The sequence below is a fragment of the Daktulosphaira vitifoliae genome, unplaced genomic scaffold (assembly GCF_025091365.1).
Source record: "Daktulosphaira vitifoliae isolate Bord-2020 unplaced genomic scaffold, ASM2509136v1 Scaffold_5, whole genome shotgun sequence".
In the NCBI taxonomy this organism is placed as follows: domain Eukaryota; kingdom Metazoa; phylum Arthropoda; class Insecta; order Hemiptera; family Phylloxeridae; genus Daktulosphaira; species Daktulosphaira vitifoliae.
Window position 1 is genome coordinate 17,050,498 of NW_026099576.1, and position 27,903 is coordinate 17,078,400.

General features: G+C 32.1%; 1 protein-coding gene across 5 annotated transcripts in view; it reads right to left on the bottom strand.

Annotated features, from left to right (window-relative positions):
- LOC126907838 (spermine oxidase-like) overlaps nt 1-27,903 on the bottom strand; it is a 36,043-nt gene that overhangs the window by 3,933 nt on the left and 4,207 nt on the right. For all 5 annotated transcript variants that reach the window (XM_050689459.1, XM_050689460.1, XM_050689458.1 and 2 more), the window contains 6 exons: nt 22,067-22,331; nt 19,042-19,246; nt 7,500-7,730; nt 3,748-3,876; nt 2,728-2,933; nt 348-471 (listed from right to left, as the gene is read on the bottom strand). In XM_050689459.1, coding sequence (XP_050545416.1) covers nt 348-471; nt 2,728-2,933; nt 3,748-3,876; nt 7,500-7,730; nt 19,042-19,246; nt 22,067-22,331 — 1,160 coding nt within the window. The remainder of the gene's footprint in view (nt 1-347; nt 472-2,727; nt 2,934-3,747; nt 3,877-7,499; nt 7,731-19,041; nt 19,247-22,066; nt 22,332-27,903) is intronic.

Sequence of the window (27,903 nt, forward strand, 5' to 3'; positions counted from 1 at the left end):
AAAAAAAAAAAAAAAAAAACACATCTTAGTAAAACCAATACCTTCTCAGCTTCGCATCGAAGCTAAAAATTGAAAAATTTTTGAAAATTAGCGTTTTTAAATTTGTAATTTTTTTGGAGGTTTATTTTTATCAGCGGTCAATTACATATTGATGGGGCGGTCACAACAAGACACCATATGACTGTATACGCAACAATAATAATACTTATTAATATAATTATAACATTATATAATTATATATTATATTATATTATTATAACAATTATTAATATAATACAAATTAAGTTATTAAAAGTCAAAATTTGTATTTCAAATTTTTTTTTTTTTTTAATTTTAGAATACATTACCTCTTTTTTTTTTGAATTGACTAATGGTTTAGCTAGTTCATTGTTAGCTTTGCCTTCTTTGTCTGTATTCATTGAGTGAAATGAATATGATCCATAAAAATGACTATTAGTTCCCCATTGAGATCTAGGATTAACCATTAATTAATATATATGTAATAATGAATTGTGTGATATAATAACTATATTTTGTTATGGTTCTAATCTAATTAACCACTTAGGATAACTCAAAGTGGGTGAAACAATAAAAACACGTACTTATGTAAATCACGTATGTAAAGATTTTTACATAAAACAATTCACCAAAGTTTTTAAACCTCCATATTTTGGGTTACATTTAAGATAGATTTTTTAAATTTTGAGTATAGATTAAATTATACTACCTTAGAATGTAAAATAATTGATCCTTTTCCGGCTTATTACCCTTTAAAGGTGTAATCAAACCGTATATTTTTTGTATTATAATATAGTCACTGAATATATTATATTCAGTGATTATCGGGACACTGATGAATTTCGTAGTGCCATGTATCGGTCCAAACTATGGGCCACTCAAAACGATTGATATAATTTATCGTGAGCATTAGATTTAGTGGGAAATAACCAGCCGTTTTTGCCAATGCTAACATTGGGATCAGTGGAAAATTTGTAAAATTAATGATTAAGTGTATTTAATGATTGCCAAGACCTCTAGGCGGAAAATGTAGTCAAGATGAGGAAGCACGAATAAAATAGTATATTTTCGGTTGGTTTCGGCATAAGGACTCACTCATGTAACACGAGTTCTATAATTCGGACATAAAAAACTGCCTGCAGACCGTGCGCGAGGGGCGACATAAATGAATCTAGTCCAATTTCGCGCTCGGCTGCCTTGACGGTGTTTCGACGTGAGTGTACTGTCGACATTAGGTAATCACTGTTGCAAACACTTCAAGAGAGCGTAGTGTTAAATAAAAAATATAGTTTAAAAAAACTAAAAACACACTTTTAAAGCACATTGAACTAAACAGTTCAAAATAATTTTTAGTTCGATGTGCTTTAAAAGCGTGTTTTTAGTTTTTTTAAACTATATTTTTCACTTTTTAGTTTCATGTTATGATAGTAGTTACTATCAATATCATGGTTGTAACGGGTAACGGGAAATCAGAGTTCGATTCCGGAGAGGGAGTCCGAGAAACGGCTACCACATCCAAGGAAAGCAGCGGCGGGCAACGTAGAGGTAGTGACGAAAAATGACGATACGGAAATCATCCCTCGTAATCGGAATGAATACTCTATATCTCTTAATTAGAATAAAGCGTATTAATATATAAGTTTTAATAGTAATTAGAATATATATATATACATGTAAAGCGACTTAAGTACGTAAACGTATCATGCACGAAGTATAGCCGTGTTTTGTGGGCGGGCGTGGCGGGGGAAACGTTATACACGAGACATATACGGCGGCAGCGGCGTCGGGTGTAGGAATATATAAATGAATATTAACATATACGTATATATAAATATTAATATATATATATTAATATTAGCGGCGGCGGTAGGAATATATAATCTTCGCATAATATCGCGGCACTCGCTGACGTTGACAAAGTGACAACGTCACTTTGTCAACGGGAAGAAGACTTTGGTATCATTTGCGGCGGAACGTCGTCGACCGTGCGGCACTTGCTGGACCTTTGCACCGCGGCGTGTAACGCGCGGTGTGGGTCAGTGAAATACTCATAAAATAAGGCGACGGCTGATAAAGGTGGCACGAGTCGTGGGGTATCGTGTATAACGAAGCGACGCGGGGCCGTATCAGTCACAATAAAAAAATTTGTTATATATATAATCAGTGCTCGAATTGGGGGGGTGCGCAGGGAGACGTAGCTCCTCTACTTTTTTTAAAATTTTTTTGCGCACCCCAACTACTTTTTTTTATGAGGACAATGTAAAATACCATCTCTTTTTTTTTTTAAATATTAGTATGATAATGAAATATAATTTATTAATAATTACTAAATAAAGTAATGAGTAAAAAAAAAAAAAAGGTCTTCAAAATGCTAGGGACGCAGTTTTCAAGTTTTTGAGCTCCCCTACTTATTTTTGGCCAATTCGAGCACTGTATATAATTCATGACACGCACGCGTATACGGGTACGAAAACCAAAAATAAAATTACACAGGAAAATAGTATTGTGGCGAGTGGTAAGCGGGGTGGGGTGAATGCGTTACGACAGTCTAGTCTCAAGGCCATAGACGACGGGATCCGCGAGATAATAACACGTGGCGACAACCATGACAAACAACATACATGTGAAACTAATATAAGCGTGTTAAAATTGTTACAATGATTTAAAATATTTGATATTTTAAAAATAGGATTTAATTTAATTATTTACCTAGTAACTAAATCAGGAAATGGTATGATGAATTTATCGGCTAAAAATTTGTTTAATAAATACATTAATCCTATTTTGATTTCATCGATTGATTTGCGTTCCATTTTTCTAGCTGCTGAACCAACAATCCATCCCAATAATGTATTTGGACAATTATTACATTTATAAAAACCAAAGACATCACATAAGTAATCCCATCCACGACTCTAAATTTATTTACATTACTCTAAGAATTTTTTATTATTATATGAAAAAGTTTAATTTTTAATTGTATTAACTAAACCTAGATTAAGGGGAGCTACGTGGAAGAGCACTCCTGGTTATTAGCAGAAAATGATGACCTTTTTATCGTTCATAATTTTATTATTTGGGTTAAGATGTTCATTGAAGGAGCCCCTCCTGAAATTTTTATTAATTTGACTCAACTTGTCTTAATCCAGCCCTGGTGTAAATATGTTACCATAGTAAAAATTATACCACTGGAAATATATATTCCTTAGAACTGAATTTTTAAAACCTTAAAATTTTAATTTTAGTTTAAGTCATCAGTTAATGGCGTACTTAGGATTTTTCTATGGGAAGGGATAATACCGATAAATTATTGGATGATTTTTTACCAGAAATATAAGCTTTAGTGGTAGGCTTCGCCTTTTTTCCCACACTCTTAGATACGTCATTGCTGATACCTAGCTACCTATATTTGTAATCCCTTGTGTATTATACCTGTATATTAATTCAAAAATTGGAAACTTTAAATGATTATATCTAATGAACGAATTAAGTTATATTAAAAATTCAAATACCATTTACTATTAAATTAAAAACTCAAACATTTTATTAAATTAAAAATATGTGTTACCATTTAAAAAAACAAAGTTGACCCCCTTACAAGGCATAAGGGATGAACTTAAAAAGTATTACATAGTTAATAATTCAAGAATAATGTGTAACTAAAGATAATAAAAAAAAAATGTTTAAATTATTATTATTCTATACGTTTATTATTTAATAATGGCATACCTTGTTTTCATTAATGAATAATTCACGATCAGCATCAGACCATAAAAAGCTGAATCCAGATATGTTATCAGACCACCATTTGTACGGGAATTTCAAAAATAGTTTGTCAACAGTTCCAATTCCTAAATTCTGGACAATGAAATTAATAGTTGGATCATGAAATGAAACTTAATTTTTTTAGCAGAATCCAAGTAAAAAGACTATATCTGATAAAATTACATAAATGGTAAAAGTTATAACTAATCACTTATTTTGGGTATGACTATATTTAAAATAATAAAAAAATAACAATTTATGAGTACTCAGTGAAATAAATAATTTATAGCTGTTTAATGATTAATAGGCCAAAAGTATCCGATTTTAACCTAGTTGAACCTATCATATGTAAAATGTGTTTATCGAATTGTAGTCTATCATTAAATATTATAATACATTTCAAAAATTATTGAAGATAAAAGGTTCAAATAGATAAAATTCTCGTTTTTTTATGTATATTTCATTAAAATTAGTGAGAATGAAGTACTTTCATAAAAAAACACACGGTAAAATCATCTTCCTATCAAATCTAAAAATGTCATCTACAATTTTTATTACAGCATTGACTTTTTAATGGAGAGGACACGTATCACTCCTCTAAATACGCTTCTAAAATAATTATTATTTTAAACTAAAGAAAGGGCTGTAAATATGCTACAGGACTCCATTGTCTCAGCTTACAAAGAAAACTGTCCTTTAATAGAAAGGAAAGGTACAGGGCAGGGTGTAGCTTGGTGGAATGCTAACCTGTCTAAATTAAGAAAGAGTTCACGTAAGCTCTTAAATAAAGCAATGAAATCAGGTTTGGAACAACACTGGGAATCCTATAAGGACGCCCAAAGGAACTACAAATCTGCATTGAAAAAGTCCAAAAGAGAAAGCTGGAAGAAGTTCTGTGGGGATATACAACAACTCCCTACAGCAACTAGACTTCTGCGATCACTAAGGAATGGACCAAACAAAACTGTCGAGGCAATACTACTGCCAGACGGAATGTTCACCAATAATGATAATGAAACATTATCACATTTGATGAATACACATTTTCCTGACTCTACAATTAACAACAGAGAACAGGAACATGACGCACAGGACAAACGAGTGACCTGTGCTGATTGGAGACTAACCAGGAGAGTGATAACCCCAAGTGGAATAAGATGGGCAATAAAAGCCTTTGGCAGTTTTAAAGCTGCAGGCTGTGACGAAATTTTCCCTGCACTTCTGCAAGAAGGGTTAGAGATAATCGTCCCCCATCTCTGCAAAATATTTAGGGCATGCCTTGCCTATGGTTATCAACCAGAAAGCTGGCGTAAGGTTAGGGTAGTGTTTATACCCAAACCTAACCGCACTAACTATTATGAAGCAAAATCCTACAGACCAATAAGTCTTACTTCTTTTCTTCTTAAGACTATGGAGAAACTTATTGATAGGTACATCAAGGAGGGGCCTCTTAAGGAGAACCCTTTACATGAAAACCAACATGCGTATCAAACGGGGAAATCTACTGATACAGCTCTACACTGCTTAACTACTAAGATAGGGAAAGCTGTAGAGAATAAAATGTATGCAGTAGGTATATTCCTGGACATCGAAGGGGCTTTTGACAATACTCCCTTCGATGCTATGTGTGAATCTGCACAACAGCATGGAATAGAACCACTTATTATTAAGTGGATAGAATCCATGCTTAAGGAACGCTCCATTTTGGGACAGCTCAATGAGACCAAAGTAATCAAGAGTGTCAAACAGGGATGCCCACAAGGCGGGGTTCTATCCCCCTTGCTATGGTGTCTAGTATTGGACTCGCTTATTAGAGAGTTAAACAAATATTGTTATACACAAGCCTATGCGGATGACTTGGTTATAACAGTGGTGGGTAAATTCCCAGACACTATTATTGACTTAGCACAACAGAGACTTAACACTATACAGATATGGTGTAGTAAGTACGGTCTATCTGTTAATCCAAATAAAGCAGAGGTTGTTATGTTCACTAGAAAGAGAATAGGACTAGACAACCTGGACACTCTTACTCTGAATGGACAAGAAATTAGCTTAAAATCAGAAGTAAAATACTTAGGTATTATCTTGGATAGTAAGCTAAAATGGAAATCACATGTTGAGTCAAGAATCAAAAAAGCAATGACCACATTGTGGACTTGCAGCAGAGCCTTGGGAAAGACATGGGGTCTTAAACCAAGAGTTATGTATTGGTTGTACACGTCAGTGATTAAACCTATGATATTGTACGGTGCCCTGGTCTGGTGGACCAGAACAGCACTCATTACAGCTAGGAAAGAACTTAGTCGCATACAGAGAATGGCTGCTATTGCCATCACTGGAGCATTAAGAACTACACCAACGGTCGCATTAGAGGCACTAATTGGATTGCCTCCTCTGCATCTAGAGGTGAAAGCTCACGCCAAAGCTACAGCACTAAGATTCCACAACTTAGGTATGTGGACTTTGGAGAGTGATACAACAGAACATGGTAAAATACTAAAAGAGATAGACAAGGGCTTTTTAGAATACCCCTTGGACTATATCAAACCGGTTCTTAAGAATAACATTCCCTACAAAGTGGAGATCACTACACGTATAGAATGGAATATTAACCACCTGACTGACAAAGGAGGATTTGTGATATATACAGATGGATCCAAAAAATCAGGAAAGGTAGGTGCTGGAATTTGGGGCTTAAAGCCACGAATAAATGTCAGTATGTCATTGGGCACAACACCCTCTGTTTTCCAAGCAGAGGTGATGGCGATACTGGTAGGGGCTCAGAACCTGCTGGTATACAAAAATAGGAAGATAACTATCTTAAGTGATAGTCAAGCGGCTTTGAAAGCACTCTGTAACGATCAGGTGAATTCAAAGCTGGTCCTCGAATGCAGGGAAACTTTAGAATCACTATCGAGGTTCAACAAAGTTACACTAGCGTGGGTACCAGGACACAACGGTGTCACTGGAAATGAGAATGCTGACTTTCTAGCCAGGAAAGGAGCAGAGAACACCTATGTTGGACCAGAACCAGTGGTAGGGCTCACTGAGCAATCGCTCAAAGCGTTACCCAAGAATTGGTGCAGAGAACAACACAGGAAAATCTGGAAGTACTTGGTAGTACCTAGACAATCTAAAATGTTTATCAAGACCCCTGGTTTATTGCTGGGTGATCTTAATAGCATGACTAGACATCAAATAAGCACCCTGACTGGTCTACTGACAGGACATGGTCACCTGCTTAAGCATCTTAACGCAATGGGGGTATCGGAATCACCATTGTGCAGAAAATGTGGAGTAGAAGAGGAAGACTCATTTCACATCATGTGCGAATGTGAAGCCTTGTCCACACTAAGATCAAACTACTTGAATAAACCATTTCCTGAAAAAGAGGATATTAAAAACCTAAAACCCAGGGAGATACTTAATTTCGCCAGAAAGACAGGACTCTTTGGTCATCTCTAGAGGTGACTTTATGGTTGGTAATGTATTAACACTTTGGTGATAACACTTAGGTGGGTAAACCGAATCAAGACAATTCGGTATGAGGTGCGCACAATGGACCAACAGGTCTGAGTGCATGGGCATTATGTCCACCTCAATAATAACTAAAACTAAAACTAAACTAAAGAAAATTTACTTTATTTAATTAGTTAAAAATTAACAAATTAGTCATAATATACATTCTAATGTATTAATTATTTATTACATACCTTTATTGCTTTTAACTTGTACTCTGGAAGTTCAGGTTCAAATAATTCATTATACACATTTTTTAGAACGCCAAGACTAACCGTCAGTATAACATAATCTGCTTGAAAGTGGCTATTGTCAGCACAAATAATTTCTGCTCGATCGCCTGACCAATATATTTTCACAATTTCTTTTCCATAGATTAATTTATCTTTTATTTGTAGATTTTCTGATTGATCATTATATTTTTCCTGAAAAATAAACCCTACATTTTTATTAATAGATATTTTTTATGGCGTCTAGTTAGATTGCCATATAAAATAGCCTTTTTTTTCAACCGTTAGATTTTTTAATTTCAATTAACAATTCTATAATTGTATAACCGCATTAATTTTTAGCTTCGATGCGAAGCTGAGAAGGTATTGGTTTTACTATGATGTGTTTTTTTTTTTTTTGTGTCTGTTACCACTTTTTCTCAGCTCTCACCCAACGGATTTCTTTCAACGATACGTCAAAAGATCACAAATCGTATCTAGTCGAAGACATTACCCTCAAAAATTAAAAAAATTTCCTTTGTTCCCAGTAAATAGGGGAAACCTCCAAAAAAATTACAAATTTAAAAATCGCTAATTTTTGACATTTTTTCAATTTTTTTTAATAAAAATTTTTTTAAAAGTGAACATATCAATATCATTTTTTTTATATAGATGCATGATTCCTTTACCTATCATTTGGTATATATTTTTTTTATAAATTTAACCCTTTACCTGTCCACGGGGGGGGGGCATTTAAAATGACAACTTTTTCACAAAAAATTAACTTTTGAAAATGTTCCGGAAAGTCAGACACTTTTATATATATATCTTAAATAAAGCTAATGTAATATACTTTATCATGGAAAAAAAAAATTTCGGACTATATTTTATCTTCACGGTGAAAATGGCTACCGAATACTATTATTGTGTGAAAATTCTCGATTTTATTTTTTACATTTTTAACATTATAATGCTATAACTTATTGAGAAGTGCATGGATCAACACAATTTTTTTATGAGAAATAATATTTTTTAATAATCCCTCTTTCATTCAACATACTTTATCTTAATCAGGATATTACTAAGGAACTAGCAGATCATGTAGCTTTTGAAATAATCTACCAATTTTTTAAAATTCAACACTATCTTAAGATTTGCATGGAAGCATTTTTTTTTTATAGTGATTTTAATCACTGTCAGATATCATAATACTTGATTAACTATGCCACGTCACCACTGGTCTGCGACCCCCAGTGCTGGGTTTTTTTTCGATACAAATAATTCATTGAATAGACGTTTAATTACTATCAAAATTTAAACTGTTTAATTTTAAATTGGAAAAACGTAAAACGTTTTTATATTTATCAATTATTTAGTCTATGAAATTCCAGTTGAACTTTTAGGAAAAACGCCAAAAAAAAAGTTATATCCAAATTTCAACCACATTAGATTCCCTGCACGAAAATATAGTAAAATTAAATATTAAAATTTTTTATAAAAGAAGCGTTGTAGTTGCGTAGATTTAACAGCTGTAAATAAATATGCTCTGTGTTGGCATGTTATGAGTATAAGCGCAACTAGATCAACATTTCTGGGAGTGCAAAAGAGAAGTATGATTTACAGCCCCATGAGGGGCTTCCCTTATTTACCTCCTTATGTTAGTGTCTCTAACATAGGTATGTTAAAAAAAAAAAAATTACAATTATAATGCAATGCGTTGATTATTGTTATCAGCATACGTATAGAAATACATTTAAATATCTATGATTATTCAGAAACTTTTTTACAATTGACTGGTGAATTCTGGGGATAATTAACCACAATTATTTTCCGCTTGTTTACTATACTAGAGGACATGGTATTTGCCGCATAAATTGGCGTATAAAGGTCGATTCACACTATTCGGAACTTCAACGTCACAGATCGGCAGCATTACGTCAAAATATCTAACTATGTATTTATATCGTATTTTTCACATAAACCGGCTACGTAACGTAACGTCAACATCGCAGAACGGCAATGTTTATCGAAAACTAAATTATTGCTATTATTGTTAATGTTTTCTTATTCAATTTTAACATGATGAAGTATCTACATAATGTGAATAAGTAACAAATTTGACGTGACGATAACGTTTCGTATAGTGTGAATCGACCTTTACACATCTGACTACAAACAGCGACAGGCGAATCTTTACTTCAGAACTTGATAGTATCTGTGATGTATCTACCAACGTCATACTAGGATTTTAAACAGCCTGGAATGACAAAATATCAAATTTTAGAAGTACTTTGGCAGGTTATTAATGGTTTGGTAATGTAGATGGACAGTGCGCAATTAGAGGTGCTAAAATTGTGTTAGACTCACAAAGCTGCGAGAGGCTCCGCCCTCCTCTTGATCACAATATATATAGATTGATAGATAATGTATCAAGCTATATATCGTTATGGAGCTACATATAGCTCTATAACGATGTAATGTATAATAACTGTATTAATGATAGATGGCTGTATAACCAAACTGATGATTGTTGTTGATCAGTAATTTCATATTGAAATGTCTCAATATACTGGAAATAACAATTTTGTTCGTTATAACAGTAGTATAATCTAAATCTAATGTAAAAAAAAACGGTAGCACAGTGGGGTCGAAGCACAGTGTGGACGAGGCATAGATGGGACAAGTATAGATGATATCTGACAGTGATTAAAATCACTATCATAAGTAACGCTTCGATGCAAATCTGTAGATGGTGTTTCATTTAGAGAAATTGGTGGATTATTCCAAAAGCAACATCAACTCTTATTCCTTTAATTATATCCTGATTAATAGTTCTTTGATTTTAAAATATAATACATGAATAAATACTAATTATAGTTTTTAAATTTAGTATGAAATTGTGAGGCCAGTTATGATGTATGGTTCATAGTGTTGGGCGGTTGATAAGAAAGTAGAGCAGAGAATAAGTGTAGCAGAGATGAGAATGCTTAGATGAATGAGTGGAGTGACTAGAGAAGATAGGATAAGGAACGAGCATATAAGAGGAAGTATAGGTGTAGCGTCAATTCTGAATAAGATGAGAGAAAATAGACTTAGATGCTTTGGTCATGTTATGAGGAGAGAAGAATAGAAAGCTGTAAGAACAGTTATAGAAATGAATTTTGAAGCAAGAAGAGGTAGAGGAAGACCAAAAAGGAGATTGAGGAAAGCTATTGAATGCGATTTGAGGACAGCTGATGTGAGCGTAGAAGATGTGGGAGATCGTGTCAAGTGGAAGCTTAGGATAAGGGTGGCCGATCCCAAGTAGTTGGGATTAAGGCAAAGAAAAAGAAAAATATTACCAGAAATTCCGGTGGCAATTGACATAATATGATTGTTGTTTCGGAATGTACAATTTAGCGTTTAGTTGGGTTTAAATAATATAGCGTCAAATCAATTACCTACTCTATCGCTTGTATATTAATATACACTACACTTTAATAATACAATAAATAAATAAACTCACACGTACACACATATGCATTTATAACATTGTGTCTAACGTAAGTGTAACACGATAAAAAGTAATCGTAAAGTGAAAAAAATGGAATATAAATTTTAGTACTCATATTAAATGTAATGTAACTCGAAAAATGTTTGTTTAAATGAAAAAATTTAAAATAATTTTTTTGTTTATAATTGTCTTTTAAACAACTTTTGTACGAAACTTTTTTTTGTAAGTTAAATATTTTTTGAGAAAATTAAAAAAGCTCATATTTTTGAACTTTTGCGAAGCTGTAAAAAAAAAGGTCTTTTCCGAATAATGAGGACTATTAGTACGTCATTATACATATTTTAATTCAACTTTTAAAAAAACAAAATTTGGTTGGGAATTTTTTTTGCAATTTTTCCTATGTTGACTGGCCTAATAGTCAATTTTAAATTTGTAATTGAGATAAAAGTTATGGTAATATATTCAATTTTTTTTATTATAGANTAATTGAGCTAAAAGTTATGGTAATATATTCAATTTATTTTACTATAAACTTTCATAAATCTTTATCAAAAATTTTTCATCAACTTTAAAGAACCAAAAAAATAGGTTAAAATTGAAAATTTGGACTGATTATTTTTAACATATTAAAAATCAAATCAGTAATAATTTGAAAACAAATTTTTTTTTTCTTTTAATTATTATTTTATATATAATTAGTAATAATATAAAAAAGTAGAAGTGATAGAAAAGGTCTACTTGCAGATTTGAAAACAACGCGAAAAATTGATTTAGAAAAGTATATTTTTGCTTCTGATGAAAGTTCCTTGTAGTCCAGTGTATTTTTTTAAAGTAACAGTTTTTTTGAAAATTATTGTATCAAGCCCTTTAAATTTTTATACACGTAAAGGTAAAGCAAAATATAACTTCTTTATTATTTTTATAATTTCTCCGTTTAAATTACAATATTAAATATCAATTTCATACTAAATTTAATAATTATAATTAGTATTTATTCATATATTATATTTTAAAATCAAAGAACTACTAATCATGATATAATTAAAGAAATAAGAGTTGATGTTGCTTTTGGAATAATCCACCAATTTCCTACTTTAAAAAAAAAAAAATTTGGTTGGGAATTTTTTCTGCTATTCGCCAAAATTACTCCTTCGTTGACTAGAATGAATCATTAAATAGAAAATTTTATGAGAATTAAAACAATGTTATTTTTAAGATTAATATGCAGTCAGGAAATTTTATAATTACTATTTACAGTATATTTATCAGAAAAACTTATTATTTTTTTGCATTTTTATCGTAATAGCGCACTTAAATAGAAATCATAGTAATCATTTCTAAGTAATTTTTGGTATTTAAAAAGATTCTAAAATTAAAATATCCAGAACTGAATTAATTTTAATGATTTACTTTAACTAAAAAAAAAAAAATTATTATTTTGAATCCTTCTTGTGGGCAGGTAAAGGTTTAGATTTATAAAAAAAAAACCAAATGATAGATAAAGACATGCATCTATATAAAAAAAAAATTGTACTGATTTGGTCATTTTTGATAAAGTTTAACAGTTAACAAAGTTATAAGTTTTACACACTAAACTACAAGGAACTTTCATCAGAAACAAAAATATAATATTCTAAATCAACATTTCGCGATGTTTTCAAATGTGCAATTAGACTATTTCTATCACTTTTAAGTTTTAATATTATTAAAAAATAGTATTTACATATAAAAAAAAATAATTAAGAACAAAAAAAATTGTTTTAAATTAATACTGATTTTGATTATTAAAATGTTAAAAATAAGGAAAATGACATATTTAACCTATTTTTTTAATCTTTTAAAGTTGAATTGTGTGAAAGTTTATAGTAAAAAAAAAATTATTTATTACCATAACTTTTAGCTCAATTTGCAAGTTTAAAATTGACATCATTAAATAGAAAATTTTATGAGAATTAAAAAAATTGTATCGTTAAGATTAATATGCAGTCAGGAAATTTTTGATTGCTATTTATATTAAATTTATCAGAGTAGCTCAATATTTTTTAGCATTTATATCGTAATAGATAACTTAAATACAAATAATAGTTATCATTTCCTAGTAACTTTTGGCGTTTAAAAATATTCTACAATTGAGATATGAACTGAATTAATTTTAATGATTTACTTTAACTAAAATAACCAAAAAAAACACATCATAGTAAAATTAATACCTTCCCCTTCGCATCGAAGCTAAAAAAGTGGTTAAAAAGATCTACTCAATAGCGTACTATAAAATTTGATTATAATTGTAAAAATCTATTGTTAATTCAGGAGAAACTAACAATCATTTTTTTTAGAAATGATTTATATAGCAACATGTTACCAAAAAATTTTGAAAATTATAGTCTAGTAGTTGCACACACAAATACAGTAAAAAAATTATTAAATTACAAAGTAAAATAATTTAATTTTGTAGTTGAAACCTATCATATTAAATTATCATATCAAACTTGATTCGTCAATTAATACTTTAAAAACATTAGAGANAACCTATCATATCAAACTTCATTCGTTAATAAATATTTTGAAAACATTAGAAATGAATGATTTTAATTGTCTGCATGGAGAACATGGGATAAGTAACTGTTTCATTGATAAATTAGAATTTTTTTTTCAATTTTTGAGGGTAACTAATGGTAATCATTTGACGTATCGTTGAAAAATATATAAAAAAGTTAGAGCAGAGAAAATAAATGATAGTCACAAAAAAATACCTTCTCAGCTATGCATCGAAGCTAAAATCTAAAATATAGTAAAATAATTTTAATACGAATAAGAAATTTCTTCTTGCATGGGGCGACTAAAGTGATGGGATCCTTGATCTTTATTGAAGTTATTCAATCTAAATGAGATAAAAATCAAACGAGTTAAAAATTTATTCTAACTTAAAAAAAATTAAGAAAAAATGCAAAAAGTTCATTGCCATACGCGGGTTGGGACCTCGTACCCCAAGCGTGTATAACATAAGTTTTACCAACTCAGCAACCGTACATTGATACCGTCAGCTGAAAAAATTGGCCATTTAAGCTAGTTCAAATTTCAAATTTATTTTTNGCTATTTAAGCTAGTTCAAATTTCAAAGTTATTTTTCTCGACTTAAAAGAAACAAACATATTTAAATAAGTTTAACTATCTATACATATTAATATTTTATTTATATAATATTTATGAAAATCTGTACTCTCCTTGTCAGGTATTTTAAAATAATATAAAATACAAACCCAGAATTTTAACACAAAAATAGCAAATTATTGAATACGGTAGTCATTTTTACCATGAAGACAAATCCAGAGGTCAAATTTTTTTTTTTCACATTAAAGTATATTACATAAGCTTTAATTTAAGATATATTTAAAAGTGTCAGTATTTCCGGAATACTTTCAAAAATTAAATTGAAAATATCGTAGTAACAATACGCATGTTTAAAGTTTTGACCCCCCTTGTTAAAGGGGTATGATCCGATTTACAAAAAAAGCGTGCCAGATGAAAGGGGTATATCAATATTTATTATAAAAAAATAATAATATTGATCCATACATTTTTCCAAAAGTTATATAAAATATAAATTAAATAATATAACATATAAAATCGAGATTTTTTTCACGGAAATCGTACGTTTTTCTTTAACTTTGATGTCCGTTTTCACCACGAAGACAAGTCCAGAGGTCAAATTTTTTTTTTTCAAATTAAAGTATATTACATAAGCTTTAATTTAAGATATATATAAAAGTGTCAGTCTTTCCGGAACATTTTCAAAAGTTAAGTTGAAAAAGTTCTACTTTCTATACGCATTTTAAAAGGTTTGCACCCCCCCTGTATAAAGGGAAATGGTCCGATTTTAAAAAAAAGTATGTCGAATGAAAGAAGTATATATAAAGTATTTATCATTAAAGAATAAAGTTGATTCATGCATTTTTTAAAAAGTTATAGCAACATAATGTTAAAAAATGTAAAATATAATATCAAGAATTTTTTCACAAAAATAGCATATTTTTGCATACGGTAGTCATTTTCACCATGAAGACAAGTCCAGAGGTCAAATTTTTTTTTTTCAAATTAAAGTATATTACATAAGCTTTAATTTAAGATATATATAAAAGTGTCAGTATTTCCGGAATACTTTCAAAAGTTAAGTTGAAAAAGTTCTACTTTCTATACGCATTTTAAAAGGTTTACACCCCTCTTGTATAAAGGGAAAAGGTCCGATTTAAAAAAAAAGTATGTCGAATGAAAGAGGTATATATAAAGTATTTATTGTTAAAGAATAGAATTGATTCATGCATTTTTTAAAAAGTTATAGCATCATAATGTTAAAAAATGTAAAATATAATATCAAGAATTTTTTTCAAAAAAATAGCATATTTTTGCATACGGTAGTCATTTTCACCATGAAGACAAGTCCAGAGGTCAAATTTTTTTTTTCCAAATTAAAGTATATTACATTAGCTTTAATTTAAGGTATATATAAAATTGTCAGTCTTTCCGGAACATTTTCAAAAGTTAAGTTGAAAAAGTTAATTTTTTGTAAAAAAGTTACCATTTTGAAACCCCATCCNTATCTTTAGTTACACATTATTCTTGAATTATTAACTATGTAATACTTTTTAAGTTCATCCCTTATGCCTGGTAAGGGTGTCAACTTTGTTTTTTTAAATGGTAACACATATTTTGAATTTAATAAAATGTTTGAGTTTTCAATTCAATAGTAAATGGCATTTGAATTTTTAATATAACTTTATTCGTTTATTAGATATAAACATTTATAGTTTTAATTTTTTGAGTTAATATACATGTATAATACACTAGGGATTAAAATCAATTAGCTACAATAAACAATAATAAACAATCCGTGACTGTGATAGTCACGGATTGTTTATTATCAATTATGACTATCAATAGATATACATTCTGTATTGTCAGTTAGTGTATTTATAAACTCACAACAATGTGTCTTACTACCATTGATAATAACAATGCTTTGTACCTGCTAATATCGATGTCATAAAAAACCAATTAGCTACCTGTAATTTTAATCCCTAGTGTATTATACATGTATATTAACTCAAAAAATTGAAACTTTAAATGTTTATATCTAATAAACGAATAAAGTTATATTAAAAATTCAAATGACATTTGTTATTGAATTAAAAACTCAAACATTTTATTAAATTCAAAATATGTGTTACCATTTAAAAAAACAAAGTTGACACCCTTACCAGGCATAAGGGATGAACTTAAAAGGTATTACATAGTTAATAATTCAAGAATAATGTGTAACTAAAGATAATAAAAAAAAAAATGTTTAAATTATTATTATTCTGTAAGTAATTGAGTGGGTTATGATAAAAAAATCACCCTGTATTACATTAGCTTTAATTTAAAATATATATAAAAGTGTCAGTCTTTCCGGAACATTTTTAAAAGTTAAGTTGAAAAAGTTAATTTTTTGTAAAAAAGTTATCATATTGAAACCCTTCCTGTGGTCTGTTAAAGGGTCAAATTATCACAAAAATATTTAAAATGATAGGTAAATATCTAAGGTATTAAAAAAAAAAAATTATATTAATATGTTCATTTTTGAAAAAGTTACGGCAGTTTTTAGTAAAAAAAATTGAAGAAATGTCGAAAATTAGCGATTTTTAAATTTGTAANGCAATTTTAAGTAAAAAAAATTGAAAAAATATCGAAAATTAGCGATTTTTAAATTTGTAATTTTTTGGGGGATTTCCCCCGTTTACGGGGAACGAGGGAATTTTTTTCAATTTTTGAGGGTAATGTCTTCGACTAGATACGATTTGTGATCTTTTGACATATTGTTCATCAAAATCGGTCCAGCGAGAGCTGAGATTGAGCATTCACAGACACACAAAAAATAAAAATAAAAAAAAAAACACATCATAGTAAAATTAATACCTTCTCAGCTTCGCATCGAAGCTAAAAAAACTGACAATAAATTTTTATAAATAAAGATAAGTAGTTGAAACATTAGGTTTTAAAATTCATAGAAGGTACAATAGCCTGAGGGTGCTAAAGCCAAGGCTAGGAACCGAAATAATTTAGGTTTTGACAATATTTCTTATACCTAGTAAATTTGTTCACCCATATCGAATATGGGTAATATATCGTAAGTATGTGATGAAAAACGTTAACATAAACCAAAAGTATTATGAGACCGTCTTTGATATCTTAACTGAACTTAAAATTTTACTTTCAAAGGTTTTAAAAGTGATTTCATTATACTTTCGGTTACTATAATTATTAACCTTACAAATTTTTGAAAAAAATTCGGTATAGGACAACTAACTTTTTAAGTATACATTTAACTGAGTCATCCACTAACACTTTTGGTAGTTATGCAATGGTAGATAAATTTTTATTTTCCAAGTTTGGCGAATTTCGCAATGAAGAGACTGTTGTGTTATCTAACTGCGTTGTCGCAACTAACCTGTACATCATAGTTTAATAAAGACTCATATACCACACACATGTGTTATATGTTAATTAATATTATATAATATTTTATTTTAATATTGTCAAAAAATATTTTATTCTTGTGGACTATTATTCTAAATGGTTGGAAATAATACCCATTAAAAGTGCTAATAGTTCAACATTAATAAAATGTTGTAAAGATATTTTTTCAAGATTTGGTATACCATCAGAAGTAATAGCAGATAATATGCCGTTTGATAGTTATGAGTTTAGATTGTTTAGTCAGGAGTATAAATTTAAAATAACAACATCTAGTCCTTATTATCCCCGTAGTAATGGTTTAGCTGAAAAATTTGTAGGAATTGCCAAAAAATTAATAAAAAAAATCAGGGGTTGGAAAAAAAAGATTTACAATTATTTCTACTTCATTATAGAAACACACCGGTGTCAGGTTGTAAGTACTCGCCGTCACAATTTTTAATGTCTAGAATACTAAATACAAAACTCCCTGTAAAAGAAGTATTACTAAAACCAAAGGTAATAAATGCAAAATTTGAATTAAAGATTAAAAAAAATTAAAGAAAAGGAGTATTATGATGAAAGAACAAAGATAAGGAAAGAATTTAAAATAGGAGAAAAAGTGCTGGTTAGAGATATAAAAAGATCTGACTGGGTAAGGGGAGTAATTGTAGGGTTGTTAAAAACTCCAAGATCATTTCTAGTAAACATTAATGGTGTAGTATATAGGAGAAATTCATTTCATTTGAAAAAGTTTATTAAGAGAACTACTTAAAATTATGTTATTGTAATCTATAAAATTGTTATAGAATTTGTAATATGAAATGTATTTTATTATTTTATATATATAATTTGTATTTGTATATGCTATGTTTTAATGATGTCTGTTACTCTTTGTATTATTATAATCTTAAGGAAGGAGATGTTGTGTTATCTAACTGCGTTGTCGCAACTAACCTGTACATCATAGTTTAATAAAGATTCATATACCACACACATGTGTTATATGTTAATTAATATTATATAATATCTTATTTTAATATTGTTCTAATATCGTCACTAAGAGAAGACGAAACAGAGACGAGAACTAAAGACAACTGCCGAGAAAAGATGCAGCTACAAAGAAGTTGAAATATTAAAAAATATGTATCATTCTTACATTTATTTAAAACTAGTATAATTAAGATTTTTGTTAAGGTTTTACAATTTTCATATTTTAGAAATTATAATTAAATAATTCAATTTTATACACGATTGACTCTTTCAATATTTGAATTTTCAGGATGAACATAAAATTTTTTTTTTAGTATTTATTAAACTTTAATTAGAGCCCATATTTGTTTTTTGCCCAATGTTTTAAATTGTTCTGAACGAATTGGTAAATCAAAGAATACATAAACCTCAATTTCTTTGATATTATTAAAATCTTCATTTATAATTATCTTGAAAAGTTTCATAACTTTAGTATAAAAAGGTTCAAGTTTAAATATCTAGCAATATTATAATTTTATCTTTGATTAATTCAAAATTCTGAAATATTCATACCAATAACAGATCAATTATAGTTGAATAACCTTTTGATTTCCAACTAATGGCAGGATATCCAGGACAATGTTTGAATGTATCTATATTGATAGATGAGGCTTCATACAAACTATCGCTACCATTGTATGAATTTTGATAATGGTGACACCAATTTACCATCTGTTTAATTGGTAATTCTTTATTCTTAATGGTCATTTTTTCTAATCTGAAATGTAAAAAAAATTAAAAAATGTATATTTATATTTATAAGTTAAAAAATATTTATGATGGTAAAATTTAGTGCTTAGCGTTAAATACGGTTGATCTCTTTGGATATATCCGAAAGGAATAACCGCTCGCGGTTGAGTTTGGTTTCGGTTCATTTACTAATAACTTGCATCTATTAAATTTTATATAAAATTTTCCAAAATAGAACTTTTTCTAAAATTATTATGACAATAATAAATAAAAAAATTTCAATAAATTCTCTATGAAAGAACTTCTAGAATTTTAATGAAAATTATACATATATAATTAAGGCATAGCAGAGCTGTCATTGAAGTCCCGAAAATTTAAAAACAATCATCGTAACCAAAACATGTTTTAGATCCGCTCACAACCACATATAATATTACTAATTAAAATTTTTAAATAATTTATAAAATAGACAACTATTTAATTAAGTAAATGACTGATCGATAACAATTTTTGAACTAGTACTTGGTAAACTATTAACATATTAATACTTAGGAGGAAAGAATTATTGCTATTAATAGACCGTTCGGTTTGGTTATTTTTCTATTTATTATTTATCGCCTATTAGTATTGTAAGTAAATTGTATTGATAAAATATATGCTGTTCATTATATCATCGGTTTAATTAATATTTGTTACGCATTATTAAAGTACCGCTTTTGCTATAATGTTGTTGTCTTTCTGTTTTGTTCTTTTTCAGCACAAATTGTTGTTATAACTGATGGAAATTTGAAATTATTTTTTTTTACATTTTATTATAAGCTAATAATACATAGTAATTTAGATTAATTAAATTATAGTTTAAAAGAAGTTTAAATAAGATAACTAATTCTCACAAAAAAATAAACAACAAATTTAATATTTCATGGTAGACAATTTTACTATTATTATTATCTTTTAATTTCAATTCTAAAATATAATATAAATAAACGTTTGGTCTCCTGTAATATATAAATTAATATCGTATTGATATTAATTTTTGCTATAAATAATTGTTTTATCTTTAATCAAACTAGCATATATTTTATTATTTTATAAACTGTTTTCTTTGCTCTGTTTATAAATAAAGGATTAAAATTTCAATTTATTTTATAATATTTAGTCTATTTATTTATTTTTTAAAGCTAGTCCAAGATATTTGTTTAGACCATTTTATTGCATTAAAAAAAATATTAATATTTTATACACTGAAAGTTGTAATTTCTAAATATTGTGTTGTAATCATTATGCTCAATATTTAAACTTCACCCACGTTTTGTGTTTTTTGTGAAATACGCGTTAAACAGTCAGTAATATTTTAGTAGATTAAAAAACTAACTAATAGTACCTAGTAATATGTATGCAGTTGGTACTTAGTTGAGATTAAACATTGAAAATAATTGAAATTGTTGGGAATAAATAATTAAAATTTTAACATATTGTAAATCGATTATTTTCGTCCAAGAATAGAGAATAAGTTTTATTAAGTTTTTTTATACAGATATCTACAACACAATAACCTTTAATTTACAGTATTATGTTAGTTTTAAATGGGACCGGTTTAAAAAAATTTTCTTAAGTATTTTTTTGTTTTGAAAACTTATGATTTATGAACTTAATACTCAATTTTGACTATTAACCGACCTAACATATCTAAAATTAAAATTGCCCTATCTAAAATGTTTAATAAACTGAATTTTAATTTCATATAAGCCTGCTAAATTAATTTAATTGCTTGATCATCATAATAATTAATCAAGCAATTAAATGAAAATATGTAATATTGTAATGTAAAAATATTGTTACTATTGACGGGGACGGGACTTAAATTTTAATTTTACTGTGTTCATTCGCTTAACAACTATTTGCAGGGGAAAACCGGTGTCACTAAAAACTAATAGATTTAGAAAGTTTTAGAATTTTCTAATATTGTAGTGAATAGCTGAAAAGGTATCGAACAAACTGTCGTATTAGTTTAATATAACATTGTTATGAGCAATTTTAAATTCTTAAGTAGAATAATAATATCATATAATAGGAAAAGGCAGGGTAAACAAGTTAACTATGATGGAAACAAGAGAAATGAGAAAAGTAATAGGGAGATGTACGTTTTTAATAGAAACGTCTTGTGGCGAGTTAGAACGTTTTAGCGCGTGACTTTGTACTTCGAAAGGAATTAATTAATATTATTACTTTTTTTTTTATCGCTTTATTAGCCCATTGAAGACCATAGCGGCCTACCCCAAAGAAGGAGGTTTCTTAACCATTTATACTACGGGATGGATGGTTTTGTCCGGCGCCGGAGAGAGGGATGGCGACTTCAATTACCAAACCAATCTGTCGTTCGGCAAATAAAGCTGCCCGTTAATGAGTTTCGAACCCGGGCAGTGCGCGTCAAACACTGCCGCGTTACCGACTCGGCCACGCCGTTCTTTATTGTGTTATATAATTGTATTATATTTTGATTTTGTGTTTCTTACGTTCTGTAAATAAAAGATAACTGTTCGAAACCAGCACTTGGTGTAATATTTTATATACACCGTGTTGTTTGTGTGTACTGCTAGAGTCAAGGTTGGACTGTTGGTCCCTTAGTCGACCTTAACAATTAATGTGCATGCTAGCTAATTTTTGGGCTTAACCGTCTATTAATAGGTATAGTAAAGAGGTAGTTGTGCTGGTGGCTAACGAGGAACCACCCGTCAGTCTGCTACTTTTGAGCTAATACGTTCAAAGTACTAATTAATTTGTGTATCTTTTTATGTCTATGTCACGATACTACCGACTTAAACAATATATAATTCTTAAGACACACCTCTTTTGAAAAAGTTCTCCAATAGACATAAATCGTTCTAAATCATCTTCAGGACTCTCATCAAGAATAGAATAAGACGATTTGATGAAATCGCTAGAAAGATCAATTGGAATAATTTGACCTGTCGATGTAACAAATACAGAGTTCATAAAATCCTCCATTGTATCTCTAAAATCCGATACTAAATGTTTTTCTGAAGCCATTTGATATACTACATTGCCTTCTTCTCCGTGGATCCATTGTGCGCCAATATCAATATGTCCATCTAATGTAAAAATATTACAGTATTTAATGCAGTAAAAAATAATGAAGTAAAGTCTAAAATTAAACAAATATAAGTGTAAACTGAAAATCATAACTTTGTTGAGGTGTTAAGGTTGATATTTTAATAATAATAATAAATAATAACACTTTGTTATTGTTTAACTTTATGTTAGCATATATTTTCAATTGTTAAACAAAAGAGTATAAAAACAATATCAGTACACAGTAGGAAGATACGATAGTCAAATGTGTTAATGATTGTTGTTAGTGGCCGGCGGCCTGGACTGGTTCACGTTGCCCGTCGGTCACTCCATATGGCGCAACCTGCCGGACGTAAAGGGGAAGCGCCGCGATCGCCATCCAGTGGTAAAGCTGGAGTCGCGATACGACCGCGACATACTCCCCCCCCAGTCAGGCCGGTCGGCCCATGAGCGCCTAGGACAGCTGGTCCGATGGCCCGTCCTCCAACTCCGGGAAGTCGGGAACCTCGATGGTCGGGGCGTCCAAAACAGCATCCTCGGTCTCCATTCCCTCCGAGAACCGGAACTCCACATCCGCTTGCTGCGGGTCCACTCGGTCGTCCCCAAGAAAGACAACTGGTTGAACGCTACCAACAAAGCGTTCCACACCTTCGCCAGAACGGGACTCATTCCCGACGCCACTTGGAGTCTTTACGGTAACAATATTTTTCAGTCCGGGGATTTCTATTTGTTTCGGGTTTTTACCCGTAGAAATAATGTCCAGCAGCCAATCGCCGGGGGCTTTGGCTTCTCGCCCAAAGGCCCGCTCAGAGGGAGTGCTCCCTGTTAGCCTGTTCCGACGATTTCTTATTAAAAAAAGTATATTTGGAATACAGCTGTCCCAGTGGCTATGTGGTTTGTCAACCAAAGCTGTCCGAAAACCTTTTTTCAAATCCTGGTTTCGGCGTTCTACCGGGTTTGCTCTTGGATGGTAAATTGGCGTTGTCCATCCTTCTGTGCCCCACTTCTCCAGTGCTTTCTCCATTGTTTAGGAGACGAACTGTGTTCCATTGTCTGAGAAAAGTACTCTAGCATAGCCGAAACGTGAGAAGAACTCTCTTTCTAGAGTGTCGGTAATCGTCTAAGCGGTGGCTTGCCCTAGGGGGTATGCTTCTACTCATCTACTGTAGCAGTCTGTTGCTACAAGTAGGCAAGTCTTACCGCGTTGAGATCTTGGGTATGGTCCCATAAGATCAATACTAACAACCTCCCATGGCTGGCGGGGCTGTCTTGGTCGCATTGGATCGTCTTGCTTCCGGTTCAACGGTTTAACGCAAGCACAAACGTGACACCTTGCGACATATTGACGTACCGACTCTCATACCGGTCCAGAAGAAACGATTACCAATGCTCCGGTAAGTTTCTTTCCATCCTGAATGTCCGGCTGAAACATGATCANCCTGGATGTCCGGCAGAAACATGATCATGATACCTCCATAGCAGGTGATCTGACATGTCCGACGGAACGACGATAATCTTTCCGTCCGTTCCGTTATTTACCGGGCCTTTTAGCAAAATACCATCTTGCAAGAGGTATTCCTGGTGTAAACGCCGGTAAATTGGTTTGTCACTCCGGAGTTTCCGGACATACTGGGCTAAAGTTGCATCTTCGGTTTGCCAGGTTCTAATGTCGGAAATAGCTATATTCTCCGGGTAAGTTTTTGCTCTTTTACCGTTCTTGGCTGGGCTAAAAGAGGTAATATTACCTTGTGAGATTTCTTTCACCAGCTTTTTCTCGGGTATCTTATTGTATTTTGGGTCCTGGTCGGACGCTGAACAATAACCCCGTTTGCTAGGAAAGTTTTCTCCGGTAAATAAATCTGCGGCTTGGACCCTGAGGTCATAAAGTGAGTCCGTATCAGATTTCCTTCAGTTCCACGTGATACCAGTGAGAGGAATCAACTCCTTCGGAAGTTTTAACGGGAACGACTGTGGAACCGTTAACAACTCATGTGTTAACTGGTCTTGTTCCAGGTCTTCCAGAGATTTGTTCGGCAAACTGTTCTCGGAGAGAGCCGCTTGTTTTCCTTGGTCAGGACGTTTTGCACTACTCTCCTGTGTTTCCGAAACTTCTATTTTTACTGTACGTTTCTTCCGTGTGTACTCCATTTCTCCGGATTCGATAGCGGCGAGCTGCATATTTTTACGATTCCCCGGTACCTTTTTGGGTTCCTGGTCGGAAGCTTCGGTACCGTGGTTGCGTTTGCGGTACTTTGGGCGGGCTAGTTCTTCTTGTCCGGTCGGTTTCCCGTGAACCGTCCGGAACTCTTTCCGTTTCCCGTATTCGCCGTTTTTCTTTCTGGGCAATTCGCCCACCAGTGCCCAGTCCGGTTGCAGTTTTTACAACGTGCCGCTCCGGACGGGCTTTTTTCCGGTCTAATAACCTCTTTCTCCGGTGGCGGTTTCTTATTTGCCCATTTGAAGCTATTCCCTTCTGCGGAATACTTCTTTTCTTCGGGACGCCGTTCCGGAGAAAGGTCCTCTACGTCCAAGTCGCTAGCCAGCTCTAGCAGATCTTCCATTGACCTCGGGCGTCTCACTCTTGCGTGGACCCGGTAGTCACTGCGCATAAGCCCTATGATTAGGTCGACCAACTCGTACTCTGTGAGCCTTGAGTCGAGACGACGGGCTAGATGGCTCTTCCACATTACAAACTCCTCTAGGGATTGTCGTTCGCCTTGGTGAGCACTGTGGAGATCATTGCGTACTTGGGTAAGTATAGCAATGCTATTGAACCTCCTCAAAAATTGTTGCCGGAACACTGTCCATGTGGGGTTCAAGCAGCGTATGATACCCCACCAGTTACCTGCCTCTGCTTTTAACTGTGGGGAAAGGACACGTACCCACTTCTGGTGTGGTACGTTCGCTTCGATTAGGACCAATTCAGCCTCTTCAATGAAAGCGTTGGGGTCCTCTTGTTTCTTTCCGGAAAACTCCGGTAGAGAATCACGCGCCAACGTTAGACTGTCGTGGAACAGTAACGACGTTTCGTTAAAAGTAACGTGTCGTTGCTCCCGGGTCCTATTGTCCGAACGGGAACGACTTTTGGATCGTTCTACTCCGTTAATACCGGTCATTCCTTGGTTTGAAACAAAAGTGTGGTGTTTCTGACCGAAGAAACTCGGAGAACTGTATGTTCTGGTGATGGTCCTCGGTCGTCCAGTTACTTTCAACGGCAGAACTCTGGTTTGCACCACAAAAGTAAAAACTTTCACCGGAGAACTGTTTGTTCCGATGCTGTTCCCCCGTAATCCGGTTTAATCCACCGGAGAAAACAGAATTTACACCAGCGTAGGGGGGTCCCGGTCGGTGTAACCCGGGGTACCAGCCGTTTACACGGGGCAAATTTATTTTTTCGCCGGAGAACTGTTTTCTACCGTATTGTTCCGCCGAAGTATCCCGTAAGTCACCGAAGAACTGATTTGCAGTCCGAAGTTCCGGTGGGGGGATGGGGGGTCCTTTCTAACTGCTCGGTCGGAATTTTCCGGGATAGCCATCTGTTAACCCCCTTCCGATCGGAGTTGTGAATTTTCGGGTCTGTCCGCTGTAACTCGCCTAAGCGTGAGGTATGGCGGCAGAGTTCCCCTATTGGTACTGCAAGGTACCCCCTGTACTTCGCAAGCAGACAAGTTGACTTGCTTTATCAAGTCGTCCAACTTTGTCTCAAGCTGAGCAATGTGTTCGCGCTGTTGGGCAACTATTGCTTCCAGTTCCTCGTTCCGCTTCGCATTATCCTAGACGTACCCGCATAACATCATATACGTGTCATATGACAGTGACCAGCTGTCTCGGTCGTCTTCGGAACGGCGATCGTCATCTTCCGGTTGCCCGGGCCTCCCGTTAGGGATATCGTCATCTTGGGGCGGAGGATTACTCGGTTTCTCGGAGTGAAATTTGACGCTCGACGCGTTAACCCCTCCTCCTGGCTTAGATAGTCTTCCAGCCGAACCATAAGGTCGGATTTAGAGCCCCCAGTTGCGAGACCCCGTCGTGACAGCTCCCCTTGCAACTCTCTTATCGTCAGCTCAAGTATGCTCTTACCTGACATATTGAGTGTTGATATTCTAATAATATCAGATAAGTAGGTCAATGGGGATAAGCTAATGCGCTGATCACGTGATCGGGAAGTGGACTTGTCTATAAGATATTTTTAGCACAAACCACGTTAGGAAATTCTCCTGTATAATAAGTCTATCTCTAACTATATAGCTTATATACACCTTAACCCCAAAAAGTAATAAGCTTATGACTAATTAAGTCTTAAAAATTTCTTTTTCTGGGACTTACTACGCTTTTAGCCAGTTAAAGCTGTAGGTTCTCTATTTTGCAAATATTTTATTAAGGGTGCTACAAATAATAATTGCTTTAATTATTTAGCACTTACCTTAATTACTTATTAGTCTGCAAAAACAATTCCTTATTCGACTGCGCCAATGTTGAGGTGTTAAGGTTGATATTTTAATAATAATAATAAATAATAACACCGTGTTTAACTTTATGTTAGCATATATTTTCAATTGTTACACAAAAGAGTATAAAAACAATATCAGTACACAGTAGGAAGATACGATAGTCAAATGTGTTAATGATTGTTGTTAGTGGCCGGCGGTCTGGACCGGTTCACGCCACCCGTCGGCACTCCATATGGCGCGACCTGCCGGACGTAAAGGGGAAGCACCGCGATCGCCATCCAGTGGTAAAGCTGGAGTCGCGATGCGACCGCGACAGCTTTTAAAATAGTTATTACTTATTTTTGAGGTATTCATACGATGTATGACTACATTTGTGTGGATTATATTCAAAAACTAACTCACAAAATGTGATTTTGGGATTATTCTATATAAAAAATCGTGTAATAATAGATATATAATTTTTTAGTTATAGGCTATTATATTATTAAGAATATTTTTTGAATTTTAAAAATATAAATTTGTTTAAGGACACAATTAAAATTTAAAATTTACATATTTTTTCAATGGCATATTTTCAAAAAAGGAATCAGGGTGATGGAATGTTTAAAAATTTAAAATAATGAAGTAGAAAAAAAAATATTCTAATCTTACTCCTTTTCTTGAAATGAATATAAGTGTTCTTAAAGTGATCTTTGATTTTTAAGTAATTTATAAAATAAAATTAGTTCGTCATCAGTGGAGCAGTGAATCTTTCCACTACTCTTTATCTAAAAGTTATTTGGAACCACCCCTACAATATTTCTAAATACGTTATTTTACAAAACTGGTTATCGACCAGTCAGAATCTATTCTCCATTCAATAGTAAAAAAATAATAGTATCTCATTTGACTTTTGAAAGCTATCCCTAAAATCTATCGTTAGGAATAATTGTTTCTTACTTGATATTCACAAAGATTTATAAAAATAAATAAAACTTTGAATCTACATATTTCATAAAAATCATTATTCAATGAAAAAATGGGGAAGTTATATTTAATAAATCACACTGTATATATTCCAACATAGTTATGATAATAATAGTTACTAACTTATTAAGATAGTCAACAAAGGAAAAATAGCGGAAAAAATTTCCAACCAAAT